General features: G+C 37.7%; 2 protein-coding genes across 9 annotated transcripts in view; both read left to right on the top strand.

Moving 5' to 3' along the window:
* Nucleotides 1–27382, top strand: part of SPIRE1 (spire type actin nucleation factor 1) — a 214381-nt gene that overhangs the window by 101137 nt on the left and 85862 nt on the right. For 7 of the 8 annotated variants that reach the window (XR_009047974.1, XM_057698892.1, XM_057698893.1 and 4 more), the window contains exon 3: nt 1231–1464. Coding sequence is in view for 7 of the 8 variants with exons in the window: in XM_057698892.1 (XP_057554875.1) it covers nt 1231–1464 (234 nt within the window). In the remaining variant the exon portion in view is untranslated. Of the gene's footprint in view, nt 1–1230; nt 1465–7459; nt 7564–27382 lie in introns of those variants that run through there. The other variant, XM_057698899.1, reaches the window with a different exon arrangement.
* LOC130831157 (nuclear prelamin A recognition factor-like) lies at nt 11057–12486 on the top strand. Its single transcript, XM_057698900.1, is given in 1 exon segment — nt 11057–12486. A coding segment is annotated over 1 exon segment (1410 nt). The 5' UTR covers nt 11057–11076.

Below are 27382 nucleotides of genomic sequence, written 5' to 3' on the forward strand. Positions count from 1 at the left end.
TTTGATACCAAATAAATAACTTTTAAAAAAACCACACACACAGCATTGACTATGGCTACAAATGGAATAAAGGGAAGGAAAGATGTGTACATGTTTGTATGTTAACTGGATAAACATTGGAAAAGGGTGAGCTGGGGGCAGATAACACTTACTCAGTATGCGTTAGAACTCATGTACTTCCACACATAGCAAATGCATGTAGTCTTAACAAAACCCTATGAGGTGTAGATATCATTGATACCCATTTTACAGATAAGAAAATAAAAAATTCAACTAAAATAAATAATTTTGCCTGAGTCAAATGGTTAGTGGTAAAAGTAGTAAAAATTCTAAATCTTTGGCTTCATTGCCTGTGTTCTCCTCTCCAAAATAAATGAGGTAAAATGAGCTGTTGGAATTGTAAAATTTTTTTTAAAAAGTTACTTATTTGTGATTTTTCTGAGCAGAAAAGAAGGTAGTATTGAGGGAAAAAGTAGAATTCCCTGTATTAGCCAAGGCCTGGAACATTTGTCAGGCTGATAGTAGACAAGGATGTGTATTCAGTGTTCATAAATTGGGTTTGTATTTCCCGGGAGGGAGTAGTGGTGGAGGTGAGTGGTAGGGAGGGTTATCTGTGTACTACATTGAAAGTTCAGAGTTTGAAAATCTCTTAGTTGTGTGTATTGTATTAGTGATAAGTGTTTCCAATGAGTGAATGAAAATCAATGAGCAGTATGTATATAGCTATTAATAGATTTTTGTTTGTTTGTTTAAGCTTAAGGTAGCTGCTACCAATCACTGATTTTTCAGTCTCAGATCCTTGGTTATGTCTGTGAAATCCCTAATTAGATAAGAATTGCCGTAAGAGTTCTGAATGCATGTGTTCTTTGATAACTCTGTCTGTTCTCAAAAATATCTTTTGGAAATGTGGGAAGTCAACCTGGTTGGTATTGTTGGTGTTTTATATAAGTGGAGAATATAGATTTTAGTGTATAGTATAAATCTAAGAAAAAATGGAAAGAGTTTGTATATGTGTTATATACTAGTTTGAAGAAATCATGCAAAAATTTCCATCTGAGATTTTTTTAAAAGCATAGGTGAGCTTTTAAATATCTCCTCTAATTTGTCTTGTTTCTGAAATGGAATAGATTAGACCTAGCTTAAATATCATACTAAATATTTTATGCCTTACATTTAGTTCTATAAAACTGTCTAGCTGTCTCTATTAACCACCTTCCTTAATGTTCCTAGGTTATCGAATCTTTGGGAATTATTATTTATAAGGCACTGGACTATGGCTTGAAGGAGAATGAAGAAAGAGAGTTAAGCCCTCCGCTGGAGCAGCTTATCGATCGCATGGCCAACACGGTAGAGCCTGATGGCAGCAATGATGAGGGCTACGAGGCTGCAGAGGAAGGTCTGGAGGAGGAGGAAGATGAAAAGAGAAAAATCTCCGTGATCCGGTCCTATAGAGATGTCATGAAGGTAAAGTTTACAATGGTACCTCTTTCTTTCAAGAGTTGTTATTTCGCTTTAAAAAATTGAATGGTGATTTAGCATTTGATAATAATTCCTAGACTTTTAGCTATAAATGAAATGAATAAGAGTGTTCTAATTTTATTCTTTTACACGTAGCTGTCCAGGTTTCCCAGTACCACTTATTGAAGAGGCTGTCTTTTCTCCATTATATATTCTTGCCTTCTTTATCATAGATTAGTTGACCAGAGGTGTGTGGATTTATCTCTGGACTTTCTGTCCTGTTCCACTGATCTGTATTTCTTTTTTTGTGCCAGTACCATACTCTTGATTACTATAGCTTTATAGTATAGTCTGAAGTCAGGGAGCCTGAAAACAGCCAGCTCTGTTTTCCGTTCTCAAGATTGCTTTGGTTATTCAGGGTCTTTTGTGTTTCCATACAAATTTTTGTTCTAGTGCTGTGAAATTTGGCATTCGTTAATTTGATAGGAATTGCATTGACACTGTAGATTAGAGCACTCTCTAACACCATACACAAAAATAAATTCAAAATGGATAAAAAATCTTGGGCTTCCTAGGTGCGGTGGTTAAGAATCCGCCTGCCAATGCAGGGGACACGGGTTCGAGCCCTGCTCCAGGAAGATCCCACCTGCCGCGGAGCAACTAAGCCCGTGCGCCACAACTATTGAGCCTGTTTTAGAGTCTGTGAGCCACAACTATTGAGCCCACGTGCTGCAACTATTGAAGCCCATGTGCCTAGAGTCCGTGCTCCGCAGCAAGAGAAGCCACGGCAATGAGGAGCCTGCGCACCACAACAAAGAGTAGCCCCCACTCACTGCAACAAAAAAAGCCCGCACACAGCAAAAAAAGACCCAACACAGCCAATAAAATAAATAAATAAATAAATAAATAAATTTATAACACAAAACAAACAAAAACAAAAAAACCCAAAATGGATTAAAGACCTAAATGTAAGTCAGGATACTATAAAACTTTTAGAGGAAAACATAGGCAGAGCACTGACATAAATCGTGGCAATATTTTTTTCGATCCACCTTCTAGAGTAATGAAAATAAAAACAAATGGGACCTAATTAAACTTAAAAGCTTTTGCACAGCAAAGGAAACCATAAACAAAATGAAAAGACAGCCTACAGAAGGGGAGAAAATATTTGCAAACAAAGCAACTGACAAGGGATTAATCTCCAAAATATACAAACAGCTAATGCAGCTCTATATCAAACAACCCAAGCAAAAAATGAACAGAAGATCTAAATAGACATTTCTCCAAAGAAGATAGACAAATGGCCAAAATGCACATGAAAAGATGCTCAACATCACTAATTATTAGAGAAATGAAAGTAAGAACTATAATGAGGCATCACCTCACACTAGTCAGAATGGCCATCATCAGAAAATCTACAAACAATAAATGCTGGAGAGTGTGTGGAGAGAAGGGAACCCTCCTTTGCTGTGGGTGGGAATGTAAGTTGGTACAACCATTATGGAGAACAATATGGAGGTTCCTTAAAAAACTAAAAATAGAGTTGCCATATGATCCAGCAATCCCACTCCTGGGCATATATCCAGAGAAAACCATAATTTGAAAAGATACATGAACCCCAGTGTTCATTCCAGCACTATTTACAACAGCCAAGACATGGAAGCAACCCAGATGTCCATCAACAGATGAATAGATAAAGAAGATGTGGTACATACATATGATGGAATATTACTTATCCATAAAAAAGAATGAAATAATGCCATTTGCAGCAACATGGATGGACCTAGAGATTATCATACTAAGTGAAATAAGTCAGAGAAAGACAAATATTATATGATATCACTTATATGTAGAATCTAATTAAAAATGATACAAATAAAAAAACATAAATGAAATGAATAAGGAACTAAAATACTCCTCATTCTGAGATTTGTTCATAGCCTCAACATGGCCATTTATGATTGAATCATAACTTTTGGGAAAAAAACCACTTTTAGTTATTATATACCCCTATCATTACATATTTTACACCAAGTTGACTCAGTATTGTCTTCAGTTGACTTCTGTGTTTTCCTTTTTATGGAGAAAATAATAACTATGATCCACTTATTTATATGAAGATTCTGAATCTGAAGTATTACAGCTGATTGTTTTAGTTTTCTTGACCTATCCAGCATTATTTATATGTAATGAAACATGTTCTGTAGTTTGAATTGAATTTTTCTCTTTAGTTAAAATTTTTTATGTACCTGAAGGCCATAATATCTGTAATGTTAAATGTGCAGAGATTAAAAGTAAGGCAGATTTGTCAAATTATTCTTAAAAGAGCTTTTTCTTTAGCGATTCTTATATATGATGTTTACTAGATTTTGTAAGCAGTATTTGCTCTGTACTACTTATTTTCCAACTTGTCATAAAGCATTTCAGAGAAAGAAAGAAAGGAATTGTGAAGACAGTACTTCCAGGAGTTCTGCAGCACCTTCCTGTGTGTTCTTGCTCTGGAACTCTGGAATGACTCTTATGAAATTTAGATGTATCCTTGAGTTCTCTTAGTACTCGTAGTACTTCTCATTTTAAATCAATAATGTGTACAAATAAATTACCCTCATATACGTACAAAGTGAAATTTCACACATTTTATTCATTTTATATTTTCTAGATGTTAAGGTATTTTTAAATATTTATGTGTGTGTATACACACACACACACACACACACACACACACACACACACACACACACACAAATAAAACTTTCTGCAAATCACAAGTGACCTGTTTGTTCCATTATAGACCAGTGATAAATAGTGATAAATGAAGAGTAAGAAGTCTTCCATTAAGAAACAAAACTGTGTATTCCTCTGAAACTGGGCTAGCAGTTTTTTGGTAGAGGTATTTGTGGGGGAATCAGGGAGTGGTGAAGGAGGAGGGGACACCCACCCAGCTAATGATGTTAGTAGGTTAACCCTGGCACCAATCGAATGACAAATGTCATGGCCAAATTGCTCTTGTATACAACAGATTTGGCAGATGAGGGCTAGAGAGTCACTGGAATCTAACAGTTATACACAGTGACATTTAGTATGTTAACTTATAAAACAAAGATTCTTGGACATTCATCCATTTGAACTGGTACCTCATATTGTTTTATTCTTTTTTAATTTGAGTTACTATGTCTGCCCTCCTGACTATCTTATTGCTATCATAATATGAAAAATAAATAATTAAAAGGCTTTTTAAAAAAGCTTTTATAGATTGAAGGAAAATTAAGTTTACCCATTTCATTCTTAGGAATTTTATTGGAGAATATCATATACTTACTTCTTGTGTCTTAGTTTCTGTGTTAACCAAAACTGATCAGTAAAAATTTCCACATCTGCAGTAATATGTTCTGTTTCTTTTAGCTATATGAGAAGAAAAATAACTGCTGAAACATTTGACAAGTAAACTGTGATTTTTTTTTTAAGAACTTTTATTGAGAGACAGTTAACAGACAATAAACTGCATGTATTTAGAGTGTACAATTTGGTATCTCAATCTCCCAGTTCATTCCCCCTCAGCCCTCCCTGCTTTCCCCACTTGGTGTCCATATGTTTGTTCTCTACATCTCTGCCTCTTTTTTCTGCCTTGCAAACCAGTTGATTTGTACCATTTTTCTATAGTCCGCATATATGTGTACAATATTTGTTTTTCTCTTTTTGACTCACTTCACTCCCTGTGACAGTCTCTAAGTCCATCCATGTCTCTACAAATGTCTCAGTTTCATTGCTTTTTACAGCTGAGTAATATTCCTTTGCATATACGTACCACATCTTTTTTATCCATTCATCTGTTGATGGACATTTAGATTGCTTCCATGTCCTGGCTATTGTAAATAGTGCTGCAGTGAACATTGGAGTGCATGTGTCTTTTTGAATTATGGTGTTCTCTGGGTATATGCCCAGTAGTGAGATTGCTGGGTCATGTGGTAACTCTATTTTTAGTTTTTCAAGGAACCTCCATACTGTTCTCCATAGTGGCTGTATCAATTTACATTCCCACCAGCAGTGCAAGAGCGTTCCCTTTTCTCCACACCCTCTCCAGCATTTACTGTTTGTAGATTTTCTGATGATGCCCATTCTAATCAGTGTGAGGTAATACCTCATTGTAGTTTTGATTTGCATTTCTCTAATGATTAGTGATGTTGAGCAGCTTTTCCTGTGCCTCTTGGCCATCTGTATGTCTTCTTTGGAGAAATGCCTATTTAGGTCTTCTGCCTGTTTTTTGATTGGGTTGTTTGTTTTTTTGATATTGAGCTGGATGAACTGTTAAAACTCTGAATTTTAAATAACATAAAACCTATTATTCACGGCCAAATAATGACACATAGGAGTTTATGATTTGCTTAGTGAGTTGAAATCTTCAATTACTAAATTGGCTCCTGTTTACATTGTTGGAAGAGAAGACAAGAATTAACTGAAGAACTTCTCTGGTGGTCCATCAATAAAGAATCTGCCTTGCAGTGCAGAGGATGTGGGTTCGATCCCTGATTGGGGAAGATCCCACGTGCTGCTGGGCAGCTAAGACCTCATGCCACAACTACTGAGCCTTTGTGCCTCAACTAGAGAGCCTGCATGCCACAAACTACAGACCCATAAACTCTGGAGCCTACACGCCACAACTAGAGAGAAGCCTGCATGCCACAATGGAAGATCCCGCATGCCACAACTAAGACCAGATGCAGCCAAAATTAATTAATTAATTAATTAACTGAAGAAATATATGCTTTCTCCTTGTTGAAAGTGGAAATGTGAAACTAAGTTTGAATAATATAAATAATAGAATATTTAGGAACTTGAAGACAATTTGTTTTTAATTCTTCGTGAGCAGGACCTTTTTACTGTGTAACTTTCCCCCTGAGTAATTGTTTATTCCTACCAGTCTTTCAGTTTGGTGTGTGGAAAAAGTTACAGTTGAAAAAAAGTTAGAGTTGAAAAAGTGCTTTCAGCTCATTGTTACCTGAGTCTTATGATAAAACCATGAGGTATTGAGTCGGCACTGTTGTACCCATTTCACAAATGAAAGAACTAAAGCTCAGAGAAGAGTATGACTTGTCCAGCTTCTTAGAACTGAGTAAATGAGAGGAAGTTACATTCAGAGGCTTATAGTCAGGTAGGACTTAGATTGGAACCCTGGTTTTGCCATTTTTGTACCAATTGTTTTACCCTGGATTATTTAATCCTGTGATCCTTATTCTTATGTAAAGAGAATATCTGCCTGATTGAGTTTTGTGCAGATTAAATTAGATAACTAATATAAAGTACTCAGTATAGTGCTTGTCATGAGTAAAAATTTAATAGCACTCACTATATGCCAGGCATTTTTCTAGGTGCTAGGTATATACCAGTAACAACATAAAATGGTCCCTGTCTTTATGGTTCTTCATTGTAATGGGGAAAACCAGGATATAAACAGGTGTAGTATAAACACACATATATTGTTTTTTTTCTGAGTCATTCCAGGGCCTTTTGACACTGCATATAGATCAGAATAAATTGCAGGCACAAATTTATGTCAGAGATAGACTTCTCTTAAATTAAGAATATGACACCTAAAATATTTTTCTTTCAGATTGTTTCTTGAGAAGCATATAGAACTAAGTGGAGCCTTTCAAGAAGTGTTAAGAAAAGGTCATTCTTGAAAATTATTTTCGTATCTATAAATGTATCCCAGAAAAGATTCCTTCAGTTAACATTAGTTGAAAAGAAAAGGGATTGTAGATGTGAGGTGAAGAGTGGTTATGACGGAGAGTAAAGTGTGCAGGCCGGGAAAATTGATAAGACCAGGTTAAGGGTGATGGAGGAGGAGGACCTGAGACAGTGCCTGGAAAGGAAAAGTGAAAGAAGTGTTTGCGAGGTGAATGAGAGTAACTTAAGAATAGCACATGAGCAAAGTTCTTCATTTGAGACGAATGTAAAAGTCTCAGCTTATGCATGCATTCATTTACCTTTTCAGGTATTCAGGAAGCATATAGTGTGCCGTCTCGGTGCTGAGTGCTCTATCAGGTGCTTGGAGATGAACTTAACTGAAGTTAAATGAACCCCACTGAGATAAATACTACAGACCAGGTGTGTAGGATCATACTAGCCCATATATACCTTGGTGTAAATTAGCAATCGGCTTTCCTTCTTCAAGATACTTTACTTCCATCTGTGAGAAAATAGTAATAAATAAAAATTTGCAGTGTCTGTAATGTGGAGGATGTCCTTCTAGAAGGAGTATCCTCACAAATAATCTGAACATAAGGAAGTGGTGGGCCAGCACAGATTCCTGGGAGGCTTGGAGGGCACAGGTTCTCTTACACAATCCAGTCCCGCTAGTAATCAGGGAATGCAAATAAATCAATATCATTTGCTGTTCTTTTATAAGCAAGAATTTACTTTTGTTGAAATTAGAAATTATGGTAAATTGTTTCACTCAGTAATTGATAACTGCAGAGTAAATTTACATAGCTCTTACATAAAATAATTTGACAGTGTATTAAGAAGTCTAAAACTATTCACTATTTATAAAAGCAGAATGCTAGAAATATCCCAGATGTCCATTAATAGGGCAGTGGTGAATTAACTATGGTACAGCCAACTCGTGAAGTACTATATTGCTATCAAAAGGATTGAGGAAAGATCTCCAGGATATACAGTTTATCTGAAAAAACCAGGTGTAGAAAATTACGTATAGTATGCCAGCGTTTATCTAAGAAAACGTATGGATAAGAATATATATAGTGTTTATATTTTTTTTAAAAAAAGAGGAAAGATAAACCAGAGTAGAAACCAGGACAGGCTTTAAAAGCTACGCATCTCTGAGTGTACTTGGTTCTGTGGATTTGATTTAGAAACCATATAAATATTTTACATAATTATAAAACAAAACTGAGTATAGAAATATAATCCCCCAATCCAAAGCAAATTGAACATAACTGTCATGTAGAAAGACCTAGAAAACAATGATCACATAGTAGCAGTGAGCACAGCTACCACCAGTTCATGGTCTCTAAATGTCACTCCCTGCTAAATACCACTCCAGGATTCCTTAGAGAAATGGCTAATTCCAGACCTGGGAAGGAAATATGTAAAATAGCCTGGAACATCTTGTCCTACTAGAAAGCAAACAAACTATCCAAGATTACTAAATTATATGAAAAGGACTCAGAAGCCAACTCAAGGAGGCTCTCCCATTGATCACGTGGAAGAATTTTAACATCAATAAGAATAATAGCTGTGATGGATTAAAGCAAACCAAGTTCTGCATTCTGTGAACACATAAGTAATAATTAATGAAACCCTCATTGGTTACCTTTAGTGGTTGTTGGGTTGTTAATCAGGTTGTTAACCTACGTTTTTTTTTGAATTATTTATTTATTGGCTGCATTGGGTCTTCATTGCTGCATGTGGGCTTTCTCTAGATACAGCGATTGGGGGCTACTCTTTGTTGCGGTGCGCAGGCTTCTCATTGCGGTGGCGTCTCGTTGCGGAGCACAGGCTCTAGGTGCAGGGGCTTCAGTAGTTGTGGCGCATGGGCTTAGTCACTCTGCAGCATGTGGGAATCTTCCTGGACCAGGGGTCGAACCCATGTCCCCTGCATTGCCAGACGGATTCTTAACCACTGCGCCACCAGGGAAGTCTAACCTACTTATTATTTTGACAATTGGCATGTAAACAGAATATCCATTCTGCCTTTTCCATGTGGACACCACCTCAGGGTAGCCAAATAGTTTTGGACAAATGTCTCTTTATAAAAGTATTCCAACTAATAAATGAAAAGGAAGTAATAGGGATTGCAAAATGGTAATCTAATTCTAAAAAAATAATAGCATTGTGGCATCGCAGGAAACCAACAGACTTTACGTGCTTCCTGATGGAAGTATTCAGCACCACCTGCAAGGTTTTCCTGCCAAACTTCAATTTGATCAAGCCTCTAGATCTGACTAATCTAACTACCAATTTATAGGAAGTCCAGGGGACATAGAAACATTTAAAGTAACACCATAGGTATGCAATCAGCAAAATCCAGATTGTGGGAAACCATAGCACAAATCACATAATTTCTTCAACAGGTAACTTGCAAATTTAAAAAAAGGGAGGGAGGAAAAACATAAATTAAAAGAGACTTATGTATACCAATTGCAATAGAATGAACCTCGATTAAAAGAAATAAATTATAAAACTGTGTGTATATTTGAGATAATCAGGAAAATTTGACCTCTTTTTCTATAGTTGATGATATTAGGAATTGTTCACATCTTTAGATATAATAGTATTACGGTTATATTTTTTAAAAAAGAACTCATCGTTTAGTGATATATGTTGAAATATTTACATGTGAAATTCAGATATCTGGGATTGGCTCTAAAATAATCCTGGAGGGTGAGGCTTAAGGGGATGAGGATGTAGCTAAAACAAGATTGGCCAAGAATTGATAATTGCTAAGTTGGGTGGTGATGGATACATGGTAATTCATTATACTATTCACCTCATTTTGTATGTGTTCCAAATTTTTTCACATAGTAATACTACTATTAGAAAATTTTCAAAGAGGTCAATTTTAAACTCAGATATAATTGACATATAACATATTTCACTTGTACAATACGTATAATGATTCCATATTTGTATAAATTGCAAAATGATCATCCCAATAAGTCTAGTTAACATCCATCACCACACGTAGTTACAATTTTTTTTCTTGTGATGAGAACTTTTAAGCTTTATTCTTTTATCAACTTTCAAATATATAATACAGTATTATTAACTATATTCACCATGCTGTACATTACATCCCTAGGACTTATTTATAACTGGAATTTTGTACCTTTTGACCACGTTTACCCATTTCACCCACCCTGTACCCCCCAAGCCTCAACCACTGGCATCACCAGCCTGTTCTCTGTAAGGAGAGAAAGAGGTGTTTTTTAAAACAAAATGCTACATAGATACATGGTGTATACACGTGTGAGATGTGTATCACAGCATTATTTATACTGTTCTGAAACTGGAAATAAATGACTCACAAAGAAATGGTATATCAACTACATGGATTATCATATGGTCTTTAAAATTATAATTATGCGGGTTATGTAGCAATATAGGAAATTTTTGTTTTAATAAATGGAAAAAAGACCACAAAATTCTGCATGTACTGGTATGTGTAGAAAGAAGAGACTATGCTGATGTATGATTTACCATAAGTGGTATTAAGGGCATTGTGATTCAGGGGGAACCATATGGCTTCAGAAATTCCATTCCTTATTGTTTAGCATTTGTATAATCAATAAAATATTGTAAAATTTTAGTATGACTATATTAAGTTGTTGCCCATGAATGGTTTTATAAGTTATATTTTCAGTGTTAATCCATACATTCAAACAAAATCTGACATTTCTGTAAATATAAGGATATAGTTTACAAACAATAAGCCATGCTTATAAAAAGCTAACAGGTTTTTGGTTTGCTGTGTAATGTCAGAATTTGCATGCTATTTTGAAAACTCATCAGGAGAAAAATTTAAGAATAGTACTGTAGGACTGCGTCTCCTGGTGCTCCCCTCCGGCCTCATACCTGGACCTGCCCGCCCCGCTCCAGATGAGGTGTGAGCACTGCACGCGGAAGGAATGTAGTAAAAAAACAAAAACCAATGACCAAGAGAATGCATCAGTTGACGTACCAAGTCCAGCCCACGAAAGTGGAGAGAAGGGAGAATTCCATAAGCTGGCTGATGCTAAGATATTTCTGAGTGACTGCCTGGCCTGTGACAGCTGTGTGTCTGCAGAGGAAGGAGTCCAGGTTTCCCAGCAGAACGCCAAGGACTTCTTCCGAGTTCTGAATCTTTTTTTTTTTTTTCTTTTTTTTCCCCGAGTTCTGAATCTTAACAAGAAATGTGATACCTCAAAGCACAAGGTGCTGGCAGTGTCGGTGTGTCCTCAGTCTCTGCCTTATTTTGCTGCTAAATTCAGCCTCAATGTGACTGATACATCCAGAAGACTCTGTGGCTTCCTCAAAAGTTTTGGGGTGCATTATGTCTTTGATACAACAATCGCTGCAGATTTCAGCATCCTGGAGAGTCAAAAAGAATTCGTGCGTCGATTTCGCCAGCACAATGAGGAAGAGCCCACGTTACCCATGCTGACCTCTACCTGTCCTGGCTGGGTCCGATATGCTGAGTGGGTGCTGGTTCACCCTGTCACTCCTCACCTCTGCACTGCCAAATCTCCCCAGCAGATCATGGGATCCCTGGTGAAGGACTACTTTGCCAGACGGCAGAACCTGTCCCCAGACAAGATTTTCCATGTCATCGTGGCCCCATGCTATGACAAGAAGCTGGAGGCCCTTCAGGAAGATGTTCTTACAGCCTTGCGGGGTTCCCGGGGCACCGACTGCGTGCTAACCTCAGGAGAAATTGCTCAGATGATGGAGTAAAGTGACCTCTCAGTGAGAGATGTTGCACTAGACACTCTGTTTGGAGATGTGAAGGAAGAGGAGGTTAGGTGCCACGACGGAACCAGCTCCGACGGGTACCTGGTGCACATCTTCAGACATGCGGCCAAGTTGCTGTTCAACGAGGATGTGGGGGAGGTCACCTACCGCACCCTGAGGAACAAAGACTTACAGGAGGTCACCCTCGAGAAGAGCGGGGAGGTTCTCTTGCGTTTTGCTGCTACTTATGGCTTTCGAAACATCCAGAACGTGGTCCTAAAGCTGAAGAAGGGCAAGTTCCCATACCACTTTGTGGAGGTTCTCGCCTGTGCCGGGGGATGCCTTAATGGCAGAGGCCAAGCCCAGACCGAGGATGGGCGCACGGACAAGGCCCTGCTGCAGAAGATGAAAGGCATCTACGCTGACATACCCGTGCAGCTCCTGGAGACCAGCACCCACGTGCAGGAGCTGTACCAGGAGTGGCTGGATGGCACTGACTCCCCCCAAGTCCAGGAAGCCCTGCATACTGCGTACCAGTGCCCAGGGCATCCTGCTAACAGCCGAGACATCAAGTGGTGAAGGTCGAGGAGGCTAGCAGGCAGGCCTGTCAGCTGCCTGAGGATAGAGGAGCTGCCACGTGTGGGTATCAGAGACACTGGAAGAAAACAGCTCAGCTTTTCTCTTACTACTATGATTTTTCAGAATTCTCTGCTACCCCCATTTGTCAGCAGCCCCCTCCCTCAGTTCGATGTGGTGCTATCTTCATCATAATGTGTGTATGATTGGAATATTTTAACATGAGAGAAGGGTGCCCTGATTGGAGTTTCCTTTAAGATTGAAAAATTCCAAAGAACAAGAATGGAGACAGACTACTGTCTTTTAGGCTTAAAAAAAAAAAAATCAGAAAAATGTCCTGTGAAGAGTTAAGACCCCAGAAGTTCTGATTCACATGACTCAGAGAGATGTGATGTGGTGGAAATGACAGGAAGCGGGCAGGCTGCGGGGGTCGTGGGCTGCGGTCTGTGGTCTGCGCAGTTGACTTTTATTTTTACCCACTTATTTTATTCCTGAAAATGTTTTTGCCAGAACGTGAATAAACTGCATCCTTTGGAAATCAGGGGGTTCATATATGAATCTGGACTTTCAGCTTGTCTTGAGAAAAAGTTCTGGCAACAGTGGGCCACATTCCTCACTGCCGCGGTGGCCAGAGCGCAGTAGCAGCCGCCTCGTGGGACCATACCCTCTAACTGTGGGCCCTGCAGGCTCTGGCAGCTTATGCCCCAAACTCACGCTTTCACATTCAGTCTTTAAGTGAACTCACCTCGAGGCAGAGGGAGGCCTGTGAAGGGTGACAGGTATTACAGATGGAAGGACAGAGAGGCAGCTGCCCTGCTCAGGCCAGGCTGTGTGGTCAGGAGTCAGCCTCCTCCATCCTTCCCTGGGTGGGGTCAGGCAGGTGATGGCCCTTCTGACCCTAAACTTGGGTGAGGTAGCTTCCCAATGGTCCAGCCTCTCCTCGTTCTCCTGCCTGTCATCCTTCCCGCACACCATGGGCCTGGCTCGTCCACAGGGCTCGATGAAGCCTCTGTGGCTCCTGATGGGACTCCCCCACTTGGCATGTAGTAGTATTCATGTGAGCTCAACTTAAAGAAAGATGGAAGAGAGCAGTTTACCCACAAACAGAAAGGGCAAGCAAAGAATTGGAAGTTACAGAATCATGGAACTCTGTATCAGGGCTCATCCTGTGAAACAAAAGACATCTGTGGATAGGCCTCCAGTTGGTTGTTCAAAGCACTTGAATTTTGTTAACATGGATGGTGACGTTCTTCTTGGATCCCTCAGTGCTGTAAAGCCTGAGCTGTTAGATTTCCTTCATCTAATCTATGTTGTATTGTACCTGTATACCTGTCTGGGTTGACAACTGGATATATTGTGTGAAATTGTATATTTTTTGCTTTCAACCTGTATACAGTAGGGTTTCTGTCCTCTATAGTAACTGATTATGGAATAAACACTTGAAGAGTGAAAAAAAAAAGAATAGTACTGTATAATGTGATTAAAAATAGAAAAAACCTGTTATTTCATTTTATTGTACCAAGCTAGAATAGTCCGGTGCAAAATTTGTCATTTTTAATTGCACATGTATTACAGACAGCTGAAATGGAATGAGGCTGTTATTTTCATCTGTGTATAAATTTGGCCCAAGTTTAATGCAGTAGATTCAAGGGAAGCCAGAATGTTTGTTTGAGCTTCTCTGTTACTGAATTAAGCTCTGTTAACATATGTTAGTTGGGCGACCATAGTCCATTAGTCAAATTAGAATGACTTCAGAGAAACAAACTTCAGTTTTCTGTACTTCAGAATGCTGTGTTCTCTAAGTTTTGAAATTTGTTGGGAACATGCTAATTTTTTCATTGGTTTAGGCAATCATTTAGTAATTTATCCTGACTAACTAGATGATGCTGCATTTAATGAAGATGATCTTTGTGCAGTATTATCTTTGTTATTAATTTCCTATGATAAATGCATGATTATACTCACTAGGCAAAACATTTTAATTATAGTTTAAAATAGTATTCTACTTAGATTTTTGCAAATAAAATTCTGAGCTTTGTGAACTGAATATTTTTTAAAACATTTGAATTTCAGCAGCTGAGAATAAATTATGAGGAAATTTGGAGTCTAATATTATCAACAAAAGACTGTTATCAACCAAATATATCAGAAGATATAATTTTGGTTATGCCTTTTTCTCTTTTGTGGTGATAGAATTTACACACATTGCAGTGTGCATCTCCAAACAAAAAATGACTTGGATTACTGAACACTTTGTAATTTAGAGTTTAAACAAAAACTATATTCTCAATTGTGCCAAAGTCTTAAAAAAAAACTTTATAGTGTTTTACTGTGTAGTATTTTGACACTAATTAGGGTAAAAGGCCAGTGGATAATAAAGTTTCTGGCATACATCTTTGATTAGATATCAAAGATTTTTTTCTGAGTTGGTACATTGCTTCAAAATACAAATACTAAAACTTACTTGACCAAAAAATGTTTCAAAATGTTAGAAAGTATTGTAGGCTGTCTTTTTTCTAATCACATCTGTCTAGCCAGGTTTGCTGATAATGTCAAGTTTTGTTGAGAATATATAACAAGGTCTTATGTGTGTAATGAAGTTTTCAGAAAGTTAATTTGGGGACCTCCCTGGTGATCCAGTGGTAAGAATCCGCCTTCCAATGCAGGGGACATGGGTTCGATCCCTGGTCGGGGAACTAAGATTCCACATGCTACAGGGCAACTAAGCCACAACTACTGAGCTTGCAGGCCACAACTAGAGAACCCATGTGCCACAACTAGAGAGAAGCCCATGCACCACAGCAGAGAATCCTGCATGCCGCAACTAAGACCCAAGGCAGCCAAAAATAAAAATAAATATTAAAAGAAATTAGATTCTGGCAATATTAATGATTCTATACATGGAATCGAGATAATAGAGTTGTCTGATCGACTTCATTTTTTCTTTAAGTAAAAAAAATTTTTAAATTTTTTATTGGCTGTGTTGGGTCTTTGTTGCTGCGTGTGGGCTTTTTCTAGTTGCAGTGAGCAGGGGCTACTCTTTGTTGCGGTGTGTGAGCTTCTCATTGTAGTGGCTTCTCTTGTTGTGGAGCATGGGCTCTAGGGCACTTGGGCTTCAGCAATTGTGGCTCACAGGCTCTAGAGTGCAGGGTCCATAGTTGTGGCACACGGGCTTAGTTGCTCCACAGCATGTGGGATCTTCCTGGGCCAGGGATTGAACTTGTGTCCACTGCGTTGGCAGGCATTCTAAACCACTGAGCTACCAGGGAAGTCCTTCGATAAACTCTGAATTAATGTTCAGGATTCTAACAGTCAGGATTGAAATTTCAAGTAGAGAACTGGAAAATATATGGAAAGAACCAAATGGAAATTTGAGAACCAAAAAATGAAGTAACTGAAATAAAAGTTTAGTGGATGGGTTTAATAGACTAGACGGAGCTGAAGAGAGAATGAAGTGGAATGTGGTCATCAGAAAATACTCAGATTGGAGGGAGGTGCCAAGGGGAAACTGGGACAAAGTGAGATAGTAGCATTGACATATATACACTACCAAATGTAAAATAGATAGCTAGTGGGAAGCTGTTGCATAACACAGGGAGATCAACTCAATGATGGGTGATGACTTAGAGGGGTGGGATAGGGAGGGTGGGAAGGAGCCATGGGAGGGAGGGGATATGGGGATATATGTATAAATACAGCAGATTCACTTTGTTGTATAGCAGAAAGTGGCACAAGAGTGTAAAGCAATTATACTCCAATAAAGAACTTGAAAAAAAAATACTCAGAGTGAAGCACAGACACGAAAAGAATGAAAAGTGCAGAATAAAGGGTAAGCTGCAAATGCAGTGCATGTAATTAAAGTCCCAAGGAGAGCAAAGAAGAGAGAGGATGGAAGGCATATTTGAAGACATACTAAGAATTTTCCAAAACAATGGAAAACACTGTGCCACAGATTCTAGAAGACCTGCAAACAAAAAGAGCAAGATAAATAAAACAAAAAATGATCTAGTTTCATAGTTAAACTGCTAAAAAACCACAAGCAGAAAATCTGCAATCAAGCCAGAGAAAAAATTGGACTGCATCTGACTTCTCAAAAGAAACAGTGGCATCTAGAAGACAGACTGGAATGATATTGTCAAAATTCTAGAATAGAACCCCAAACTCTTTACCTAGTGAAGTATCTTTCCAGATGATAGGTAAAGTAGATTTTTTCCTGACTAAAAAAGCAGTGGCCTAGAGTAGGAGTTGGGAAGTCATCAGCCTATAGGTGGCATTTAAAGCAGTTAGAGTAGACAAGATCAGCTAAGGTGAGTAGAGAGAAACCCAAAAATCCAAGATTGAACCCTAAAATCTCCAGCATTTTGGTTTAACTTAAAATTTATTCATAGAACAGAGAAGGTAGGTTAAGTAAGATACATAGCCTAGTCCTCTCTTTTTAGAAATAAGCTGAAACACAGCAATGTTAAATAAATTGTCCAAGGTCATATATAACGGCATGTTATTAGCTATGGAACAGAACCTGTTCCTTCTAATTGTGTCCCTCTGCCCCCAAAGTATCCCTGTTTTGGTAACTGTAGAAGATGATTTTGTTGCATGCTTTCTGTATACTGTGCTCTATGCTTAAGCACTTTAAGAACATTGTTTCCTTTAGTTGAAGAGTAATGTACTCTCATTCTAGAGTGGAGTGCATAAGGACTTGGGCTCTAGACTTAAGACTGCCTGGGTTCACTTCCAGTTCTACTGGCTAGCTGTGTAGCCTTGGGTAAATTAGTTAGCTGTTCTAAATCTCTAAACTGGGTTGTAAGGATTAGATGTGACGATGCATATAAACACAAAGAATAAAGTAAATATCAAGTAATTTGACACTGAGAAAACCACTGGGGTTATCTTTCCTCTGAGGGATTATTTCTCCTCTGTCTCAATGGAAACTTTGTGGAATTTCATTGTTCTTTTTAAAAGTTTTTATATATTTAAAAATTCTGGTAAAACACACATAACATAAAATTTACCATTTAAACCATTTCAAGGTATACAGTATAGTGACATTAAGGATATTCACAATACTGTCCAGCCATCACTGCTATCTAGTTCCAGAGCTTTTTCATTATCCCAGATGGAAACCTCATACCCATCACCACCCATCCCTTCTCCTTCAGCCCCTGGCAACCGGGAATCACTTGCTGTCTCTGTGGATTCTGGGTATTTCATATAAATGGAATCATACAGTATATGACCTTTTGTGTCTGGCTTCTTAGACTTAGCATAATGTTTTTAAGGTCCATCCATGTTGAAGCATGTGTCAGTACCTTTTTCCTTTTTATGGCTTAATAAGATTCCATTTTGTGGATGTACCACATTTTGTTTATCCATCAGTTTAGAACATTTGAATTATTTCCACTTTTGGCAGCTATGAATGGTGCTGGTATGAACATTTGTGTTCCAGTTTTTGTTTGAACACCTGCTTTCAGTTCTTTTGGGTATACAGCTAGGAATGGAATTGCTGGATCTCATGGTAATTCTATCTTCAACTTTTTGAGGAACCCTCAAGCTATTTTTCACAGTGGCTTCACCATTTTATACTCCCACCACCAATACACAAGGGTTCCAATTTCTCCACATTGTTGCCAACACTTATTTTCCATTGGTTCTTTGTTTTTATAGCCATCCTAGTGGGTGTGAGTGATATCTAATTGTGGTTTTGATTTGCATTTTCCTAATGACTGGTGATGCTGAGCATCTTTTTATGTGCTTTTTGGCCATTTGTATACCTTCTTTGGAAAAATGTCTATTCAAGTCAGTTTTTAAATTAGATTGTTTATCTTTTGTTGAGTATAAGAGTTATTTATGTATTCTGGATACTAGATCCTTCTTACATATATGATTTGCAAATATTGTCTCTGATTTGGTGGATTATCTTTTCACTCTCTTGATAGTGTCCTTTAATGTACGAAATTTTTAACTTTGATGGAGTCTAATTTATGCATTTATAGGCATACCTCAGAGATATTGCAGGTTTAGTTCCAGACCACTGCAATAAGGCAAATATGGCACTAAAGCGAGTTACATGAATATTTTGGTTTCCTATTGCATATAAAAGTTATGTTTATGCTATACTGTAGTATATTAAGTGTGTAATAGGTTTATGTCAAAAAATGTACATACTTTAAAAATATAAAACAAAAAACCCAATTACAATAATATCAAAGATCACTGATCACAGATCACCATAATGAATATAATAATTATGAAAAAGTTTGAAATATTGTGAGAATTACCAAAATGTGACACAGAGACAAGAAGTGAACAAATGCTGTTGGAAAAAATGGCACTGATATACTTGCCCAATGCAGGTTCACTGCATACCTTCAGTGTGTAAAAACACAGTATCTGCGATGCATGATATAGTGCAATAAAACAAGATATGCTATTTCCGGTGCTTTTGGTATCATATCTTAAAAACCACTACTAAATCTATGACGATGGAGATTTACCCGTATGATTTTGTCTTAGGGTTTTATAGTTTTAGCTCTTATATTTAGGTCTCTGATCCATTTTAAATTAATATTTATGTATGGTGTGAGAAAGGGGTACAAATTCTTCTTCTCCTTCTTCCTCTGCCCCTCCCCCCTCCTCCTCCCCCTCCTCTTTTTCCTCCCCCTCCTCTTTTTCCTCCCCCCACCTCCTCCTCTTTCTCCCCCCACCTCCTCCTCTTCCTCCCCCCACCTCCTCCTCTTCCTCCCCCCACCTCCTCCTCCCCCTCCCCTCCCCTCCTCCTCCTCCTCCTCCTCCTCTTCTTCTTCTTCTTCTTCTTCTTCTTCTTTTTTGCATGTGAATATCCATTTTTCCCAGCATCATTTGTTGAACAGACTATTCTTTCCCTACTTAGTGGTCTGGGCACTTTCTTCAAAAAAATCAGCCAACCATAGATACCTGGGTTTATTTCTGGACTCTTCAATTCTATTTCATTGATCTATATATTTGTTCTTATGCAAGTAGCACTTTTTTTTAAAAAAACTTTTATTCAGATAGAGTTGACATACAATAAACTGCATATATTTAAAGTGTACAGTTTGATATTTTTTTTCTTATTAGTAATGTATATATGGCAATCCCAGTCTCCCAATTCATCCCACCCCAACCTCCCTCGTTTTCCTCACTTGGTGTCCATATGTTTGTTCTCTACATCTGCATCTCTATTTCTGCCTTGCAAACCGGTTGATTTGCACCATTTTTCTACATTCTGCATATATGTGTTAATATATGATATTTGTTTTTCTCTTTCTGACTCACTTCACTCTGTGTGACAATCTCTAGGTCCATCCATGTCTCTACAAATATCCCAATTTCGTTCCTTGTTATGGCTGAGTAATATTCCATTGTATGTATGTACCACGTCTTCTTTATCCATTCCCCTGTTGATGGACATTTAGGTTGCTTCCTTGTCCTGGCTATTGTAAATAGTGCTGCAGTGAACATTGGGGTACATGTGTCTTTTTGAATTACAGTGTTCTCTGGGTATATGCCCAGTAGTGGGATTGCTGGGTCACATGGTATCTCTATTTTTAGTTTTTCAAGGAACGTCCATACTGTTCTGCATAGTGGCTGTATCCATTTAGATTCCCACCAAAAGTGCAAGAGCATTCCCTTTTCTCCACACTCTCTCCAGCATTTACTGTTTGTAGATTTTCTAATGATGTCCATTCTAACCTGAGTGAGGTGATACCTCATTGTCGTTTGGATTTGCATTTCTCTAATGATTAGTGATGTTGAGCAGCTTTTCCTGTGCCTCTTGGCCATCCATATGTCTTCTTTGGAGAAATGCCTATTTAGGTCTTCTGCCCATTTTTTGATTGGGTTGTTTGTTTTTTTTGATATTGAGCTGTGTGAACTGTTTATATATTTTGGAGAGTAATCCTTTGTCTGTTGATTCATTTTCAAATATTTTCTTCCATTCAGAGGGTTGTCTTTTCGTCTTGCTTATAGTTTCCTTTGCTGTGCAGAAGCTTTGAAGTTTCATTAGGTCCCACTTATTTATTTTTGTTATTTCCATTACTCTAGGAGGTGGATCAAAAAAGATCTTGCTGTCATTTATGTCAAAGAGTGATCAGCCTATGTTTTCCTTCATGAGTTTTATAGTGTCTGGCCTTACATTTAGGTCTTTAATCTATTTGGAGTTTATTTTTGTGTATGATGTTAGGGAGTGTTCTAATTTCAATCTTTTACATGTAGCTGTCCAGTTTTCCTAGCACCACTTATGAAAAAGGCTGTCTTTTCTCCACTGTATATCCTTGGCTCCTTTGTCATAGATTAGTTGACCATAGTTTATCTCTGGGCTTTCTATCCTGTTCCATCAATCTATATTTCTGTTTTTGTGCCAGTGCCATATTGTCTTGATTATTGTAGCTTTGTAGTATAGCCTGAAGTCAGGGAGTCTGATTCCTCCAGCTCCATTTTTTTCCCTCAAGATTGCTTTGGCTAATCGGGGTCTTTTGTGTCTCCATACAAATTTTAGGATTTTTTGTTCTAGGTGTGTAAAAAATGCCATTGGTAACTTGAGAGGGATTGCATTGAATCTGTAAATTGCTTTGGGTAATGTAGTCATTTTCACAATGTTGATTCTTCCAATCCAAGAACATGGTATGTCTCTCCATCTGTTTGTGTCATCTTTGATTTCTTTCATGAGTGTCTTATAGTTTTCTGAGTACAGGTCTTTTACCTCCTTGGTTAGGTTTATTCCTAGGTATTTTATTCTTTTTGTTGCAATGGTGAATTGGATTGTTTCTTTAATCTCTCTCTGATCTTTCATTGTTAGTGTATAGAGATGCAAGAGATTTCTGTGTGTTAATTTTGTATCCTACAACTTTACCACAGTCATTGATTAGTTCAAGTAATTTTCTGGTGCCATCTTTAGGATTTTCTATGTATATTATCATGTCATTTGCAGACAGTGGCAGTTTTACTTCTTTTCCAATTCGTATAGCTTTTGCTTCTTTTTCTTCTCTCATTGCTGTGGCAAGGACTTCCAAAAGTATGTTGAGTAGAAGTGGAGAGAGTGGACATCCTTGTCTTGTTCCTGATCTTAGAGGAAATGCTTTCAGTTTTTCACCATTGAGAATGATGTTTGCTGTGGGTTTGTCATATATGGGCTTTATTGTGTTGAGGTAGGTTCCCTCTGTGCCCACATTCTGGAGAGGTTTTATCATAAATGGGTGTTGAATTTTGTCAAAAGCGTTTTCTGCATCTATGGAGATGATCATGTGGTTTTTATCCTTCAATTTGTTACTGTGGTGTATCACAGTGGTTGATTTGCATATATTGAAGAATGCTTGCATTCCAGGGATAAACCCCACTTGATCATGGTGTATGATCCTTTTAATGTGTTGTTGGATTCTGTTAGCTAGTATTTTGTTGAGGATTTTTGCATCTAAGTTCATCAGTGATATTGGTGTGTAATTTTCTTTTGGTATCAGGGTGATGCTGGCCTCATAGAATGAGTTTGGGAGTGTTCCTTCCTCTGCAATGTTTTAGAAGAGTTTGAGAAGGATGGGTATTAGCTCTTCTCTAACTGTTTGATAGAATTCACCTGTGAATCCATCTGGACCTGGACTTTTGTTTGTTGGGAGATTTTTAATCACAGGTTCAATTTCATTACTTGTGACTGGTCTGTTCATATTTTCTATTTCTTCCTGATTCAGTCTTGGAAGGTTATACGTTTCTAAGAATCTGCCCGTTTCATCCAGGTTGTCCATTTTATTGGCAAATAGTTGCTTGTAGTAGTCTCTTATGGTGCTTTTTATTTCTGTGGTGTCTGTTGTAACTTCTGTTTCATTTCTAATTTTATTGATTTGAGTCCTCTCCCTCTTTTTCTTGATGAGTCTTGCCTAAAGATTTATCAAGTTTATCTTCTCAAAGAACCAGCTTTTACTTTTATTGATTTTTGCTATTGTTTTCTTTGTTTCTATTTCATTTATTTCTGCTCTGATCATTATGATTTCTCCCTTCTCTCCTTCTACTAACTTTGGGGTTCTGTTTGCTCTTCTTTGTCTAGTTTCTTTAGGTGTAAGATGAGACTGCTTATTTGGGATTTTTCTTGTTTCTTGTGGTAGGATTGTATTGCTATAAACTTCCCTCTTAGAACTGTCTTTGCTGCATCCCGTAGATTTTGGATTGTTGTGTTTTTGTTGTCATTTTTCTCTAGATATTTTTTGATTTCCTCTTTGATTTCTTCATTGATCTCATGGTTATTTAGTAGCATATTGTTTAGCCTCCATGGTTTCTGTTTTTTACAGTTTTTTTTTTCCTTGTTATTGATTTCTATTCTCATAGCATTGTGGTCGGAAAAGATGCTTGATATGATTTCAGTTTTCTTAAATTTACCAAGGCTTGATTTGTGACCCAGAATGTGATCTATCCTGGAGAATGTTCTGTGTGCACTTGAGAAGAAAGTGTAATCTTCTGTTTTTGGATGGAATGTTCTGTAGGTATCTATTAAATCAAGCTGGTTTATTGTTTATTCATTTAAAGCTTGTGTTTCCTTATTAATTTTCTTTCTGGATGATCTGTCCATTTGTGTAAGTGGGGTGTTAACGTCCCCCACTATTACTGTGTTCCTGTCGATTTCCTCTTTCATAGTTGTTAGCATTTGCCTTATGTATTGAGGTGCTCCTATATTGGGTGCATATATATTTATAATTGTTATTTCCTCTTCTTGGATTGATCCTTCCTTGATCATTATGTTGTGTCCTTCCTTGTCTCTTGTAATAGTCTTTATTTTAAAGTCTGTCTTGTCTGATATGAGTATCACTACTCCAGCTTTCTTTTGATACCTATTTGCATGCAATATCTTTTTTTATGTCCCCTCACTTTCAGTCTGTATGTGTCCCTAGGTATGAAGTGGGTGTCTTGTGGACAGCATATATATGGGTCTTGTTTTTGTATCCATTCAGTCAGTCTTTGTCTTTCGGTTGGAGCATTTAGTCCATTTCCGTTCAAGGAAATTATCAATATGTATGTTCCTATTACCATTTTCTTAATTGTTTTTTTTTTTTTTCCTGTAGGTCCTTTTCTTCTCTTGTGTTTCCCACTTAGAGAAGTTCCTTTAGCATTTGGTGATGCTGAATTCTCTTTGCTTTTGCTTGTTTGTAAAGCTTTTGATTTCTCCATCGAATCTGAATAAGATCCTTTCTGGGTAGAGTATTCTTGGTTGTAGGTTCTTCCCTTTCATCAGTTTAAATATATTGTGCTGCTCCCTTCTGGCTTGCAGACTTTCTGTTGAGAAATCAGCTGTTAACCTTATGGGAATTCCCTTGTGTGTTATTTGTCATTTTTCCCTTGTTGCTTTTAATAACTTTTCTCTGTTTAATTTTTGTCAGTTTGACTACTTTGTGTCTTGGTGTGTTTCTCCTTGGGTTTATCCTGCCTGCGACTCTCTGTGCTTTCTGGACTTAGATGGCTATTTCTCTTCCCATGTTAGGGAAGTTTTTGACTATTATTTCTTCAAATATTTTCTTGGGTCCTTTTTCTCTCTCTTCTCCTTCTGGGACCCCTATAATGCAAATGTTAGTGCATTTAACGTTGTCGCAGAGGTCTCTTAGGCTGTCTTCAGTTCTTTTCATTCTTTTTTCTTTATGCTTTTATGCATCAGTGAGTTTCACCATTCTGTCTTTCAGGTCACTTATCCGTTCTTCTGCCTCAGTTAATCTGTTATTGGTTCCTTTTAGTGTATTTTTCATTTCAGTTATTGTATTGCTTACCTCTGTTTGTTCTTTACTTCTTCTAGGTCTTTGTTAAACTTTTCTTGCATCTTTTTGATCTTTGCATCCAGTCTTTTTTCAAAGTCCTGGATCATCTTCACTATCATTATTCTGAATTCTTTTTCTGGAAGGTTGCCTATCTCCACTTCATTTAGTTGTTTTTCTGGGGTTTTATCTTGCCCCTTCACTGGTACAAAGTCCTCTGCCTTTTCATTTTCTGTGTCTTTCTGTGGCTGTGTTTTTCAGTTCCACAGAACAAAGTACTACTGATACTGCTTGATACTGCTGTCTGCCCTCTTGTGGAGGAGGCTATGGAAGAGGCTTGTGTGTAGTTTCTGATGGGAGGGACTGGTGGTGGGTAGGGCTGGATGTTGCTTTGATGGGCAGAGCTTTGTAAAACTTTCATCTGCTTGTCTGCCATTGGGTGGGGCTGCATTCCCGCCCTGTTGGTTGTTTGGCCTGAGGCAATCCAGCACTGGAGCTTACAGGCTCTTTGGTAGGTCTATGATGGACTCTGGACTCTGGGAGGGCTCACACCAATGAGCACTTCCCAGATCCTCTGTTGCCAGTGTCCCTGTCCCTGCGGTGAGCCACAGCTGCCCCCCATCTCTGCAGGCCACTCTTCAACACCAGCAGGTAGGTCTGGTTCAGTCTCCTATGGGGTCACTGCTCCTTCCCCCTGGGTCCTGGTGTGCACACTACTTTTTGTGTTCCTTTCAAGAGTGGAGTCTCTGTTTCCCTCAATCCTGTGGAGGTCCTGCAATCAAATCCTGCTTCCTTTCAAAGTCTAATTCTCTGGGGATTCCTCCTCCCATTGGGAGACCCCCAGGTTAGGAAGCCTGAGGTAGGGCTCAGAACCCTCACTCCAGTGGGTGGACTTCTGTGGTATAACAGTTCTCCAGTTTGTGAGTCCCTACCCAGCAGTTATGGGATTCAATTTTATTGTGTTTGTGCCCCTCCTACCGTCTCATTGCAGCTTCTCCTTTGTCTCTGAATGTGGAATGTCTTTTTTGGTGAGTTCCAGTGTCTTCCTGTGGATGATTGTTCAGCAGTCAGTTGTAATTCCGGTGCTCTTGCAAGAGAGAGTGAGCGCATATCCTTCTACTCCACTATCTTGAACCATCTCCAGCACTTTGTTTTGGTTATGGTAACTTTGAGATAAGTTTTGACATTTCGAAATTTGAGTCTTCTAGCTCTGTTTTTTTCAAGATTGTCTCAGCTATTTGGGGCCCCTTGCAATTCCATATGAATTTTAGGATCAGCTTTTCCATTTCTTCAAAAAAGACCTTTGGGATTTAGTTAGGGATTGCATTCAACCTGTAGATCATTTTGTATAGTATTACCATCTTGACAGTGTTAAGTCTTCCAACCCATGAATATGGGATGTCTTTCCGTTTTCTAAGTCTAATTTCTTTCAGCAATGCTTTATAGTTTTCAGTGTGTAAGTCTTGCACCTACTTAGTTGAATTTATTCCTTAGTATTTTATTTTTTTACTATTTGCAAAGATGGTATTTTCTAGATTTCGTTTCCTTGATTGTTCATTGGTATTGTATAGAAATAGAACTTTTTTGTGGTGTGTTGATCATGTATCCCACAGCTTGGCAAAAATTTCTTTTTAGTTCTAACAGTTTTTGAGGATTTTCTACATATAAGATTATATCATATGCATTAAAAAAAAATTTGGACTTTTACGCCAGTGTTTCCAAGTTTTGGGGCACAGCCTGTTTATGGGTTGTCAAATCAATTGAATGTGTAAGTCTTGTTTTGTGAAATTTTTGTATATAAAACATATACATATGCATGTTTGAATTCTTATGTAAAATGTATTTGTCTCTGAATTATAGTAAAAAAATTTTATGCTGTAATTCACAACGTATAATTGGAATATAAAATTGTGGAATTAGTGAAAAGTGGAAGTCCTAGCAGTTGCCTTTCATAACCTTGGAAATGATAATTCAATATGGGAAGCTGTTTTCTGCATACAAAAATAATTGAGCAAAAAATATACTGTCTGTTCATTGGTAGCTTTGTGAATAATTAAACTTGTGAGATTTTTGCTTTTCATGCTTCCAAGTGAATTAGTTCTTAGCCTGTTTTTGGTCCTGTGGAGAGAGTTTCTTACTGAAACTCAAGATATTTTCCTGAGAATGTATTTTACTAAAGATAGTAATCTAACTATTAAATTGCATACAATACTTATTACATGTGAAAAATAACAGAAAGCCACATTATGAAGGACATTACAAGTTACAAGATATGTTTAACTCTCTAAAAGATATGAGTTATTAAATATAATAAATGCGTATTTTCAGTAATTGTATTAATGCCAAGTTTGCTGAGTATAGTAAAGAATAAGAGAACTTACAACTTTTTTTTTTTTGAACTTACAACTTTTAATGCAAATGAAATACCTTAAAACCTAACTATTGTACACAGATACAAAATGATTATTTTATAGAAAAAATTATCTTTTTAATAAAATGCACTAGGCTTTTGACAGGATGTCTTTTCCAATCTAATAAGTTGTGTTTGATTTTTCTTAACTGTTGTGTGTAATGTTGAATTTCATCTTCTACCCAAAAGTAGTTTTGTGGGGTGTGGGTTGTGTATTGTAAAGGACATTGGTACTAGCGGTATTACAAGTTGCCTTCTGCCCTCTTTCTTCCACTCCCCATCTACTGACAGGGTATCTTCCCAGGGGTCCACATGTCTTCCTGACTTTGTTGTTACTAAATTACACAACTCAGCATGTATTAGAATGAGCGGTGGGCTTCAGAATTAAATAGGAGTGTATCAAATTCTCCTCCCTTATGTTAACTTTATGACCATGGATAAGTCACTTGACTCCTCTAAAGCCTCAGTTTCTGTTGCTATAAAATAGTGCTAATTCAAGGTTACAGTGAAGAGTAAATGATACTATGCCATGTATATGACATGTCAAATATAGTACCTGGCTTGGTAAATACTCAATAAATCGTAGCTATTAAAATACCTGAGTAGTGATCAGTACTCGGCAAGTGGTAGTTTCCTTTCTGGTCCCAACCAAAACTTTTACATATGTCCTATCGTTTTCAGGTGGAAACTAATTCTAGTAAGCTCATCTGTACTGTTGGGTGTTTGTTAGTTACTGGACCACTTTTTCCAT

The sequence above is a fragment of the Hippopotamus amphibius genome, chromosome 11 (genome assembly GCF_030028045.1).
Source record: "Hippopotamus amphibius kiboko isolate mHipAmp2 chromosome 11, mHipAmp2.hap2, whole genome shotgun sequence".
NCBI classification, from domain to species: domain Eukaryota; kingdom Metazoa; phylum Chordata; class Mammalia; order Artiodactyla; family Hippopotamidae; genus Hippopotamus; species Hippopotamus amphibius.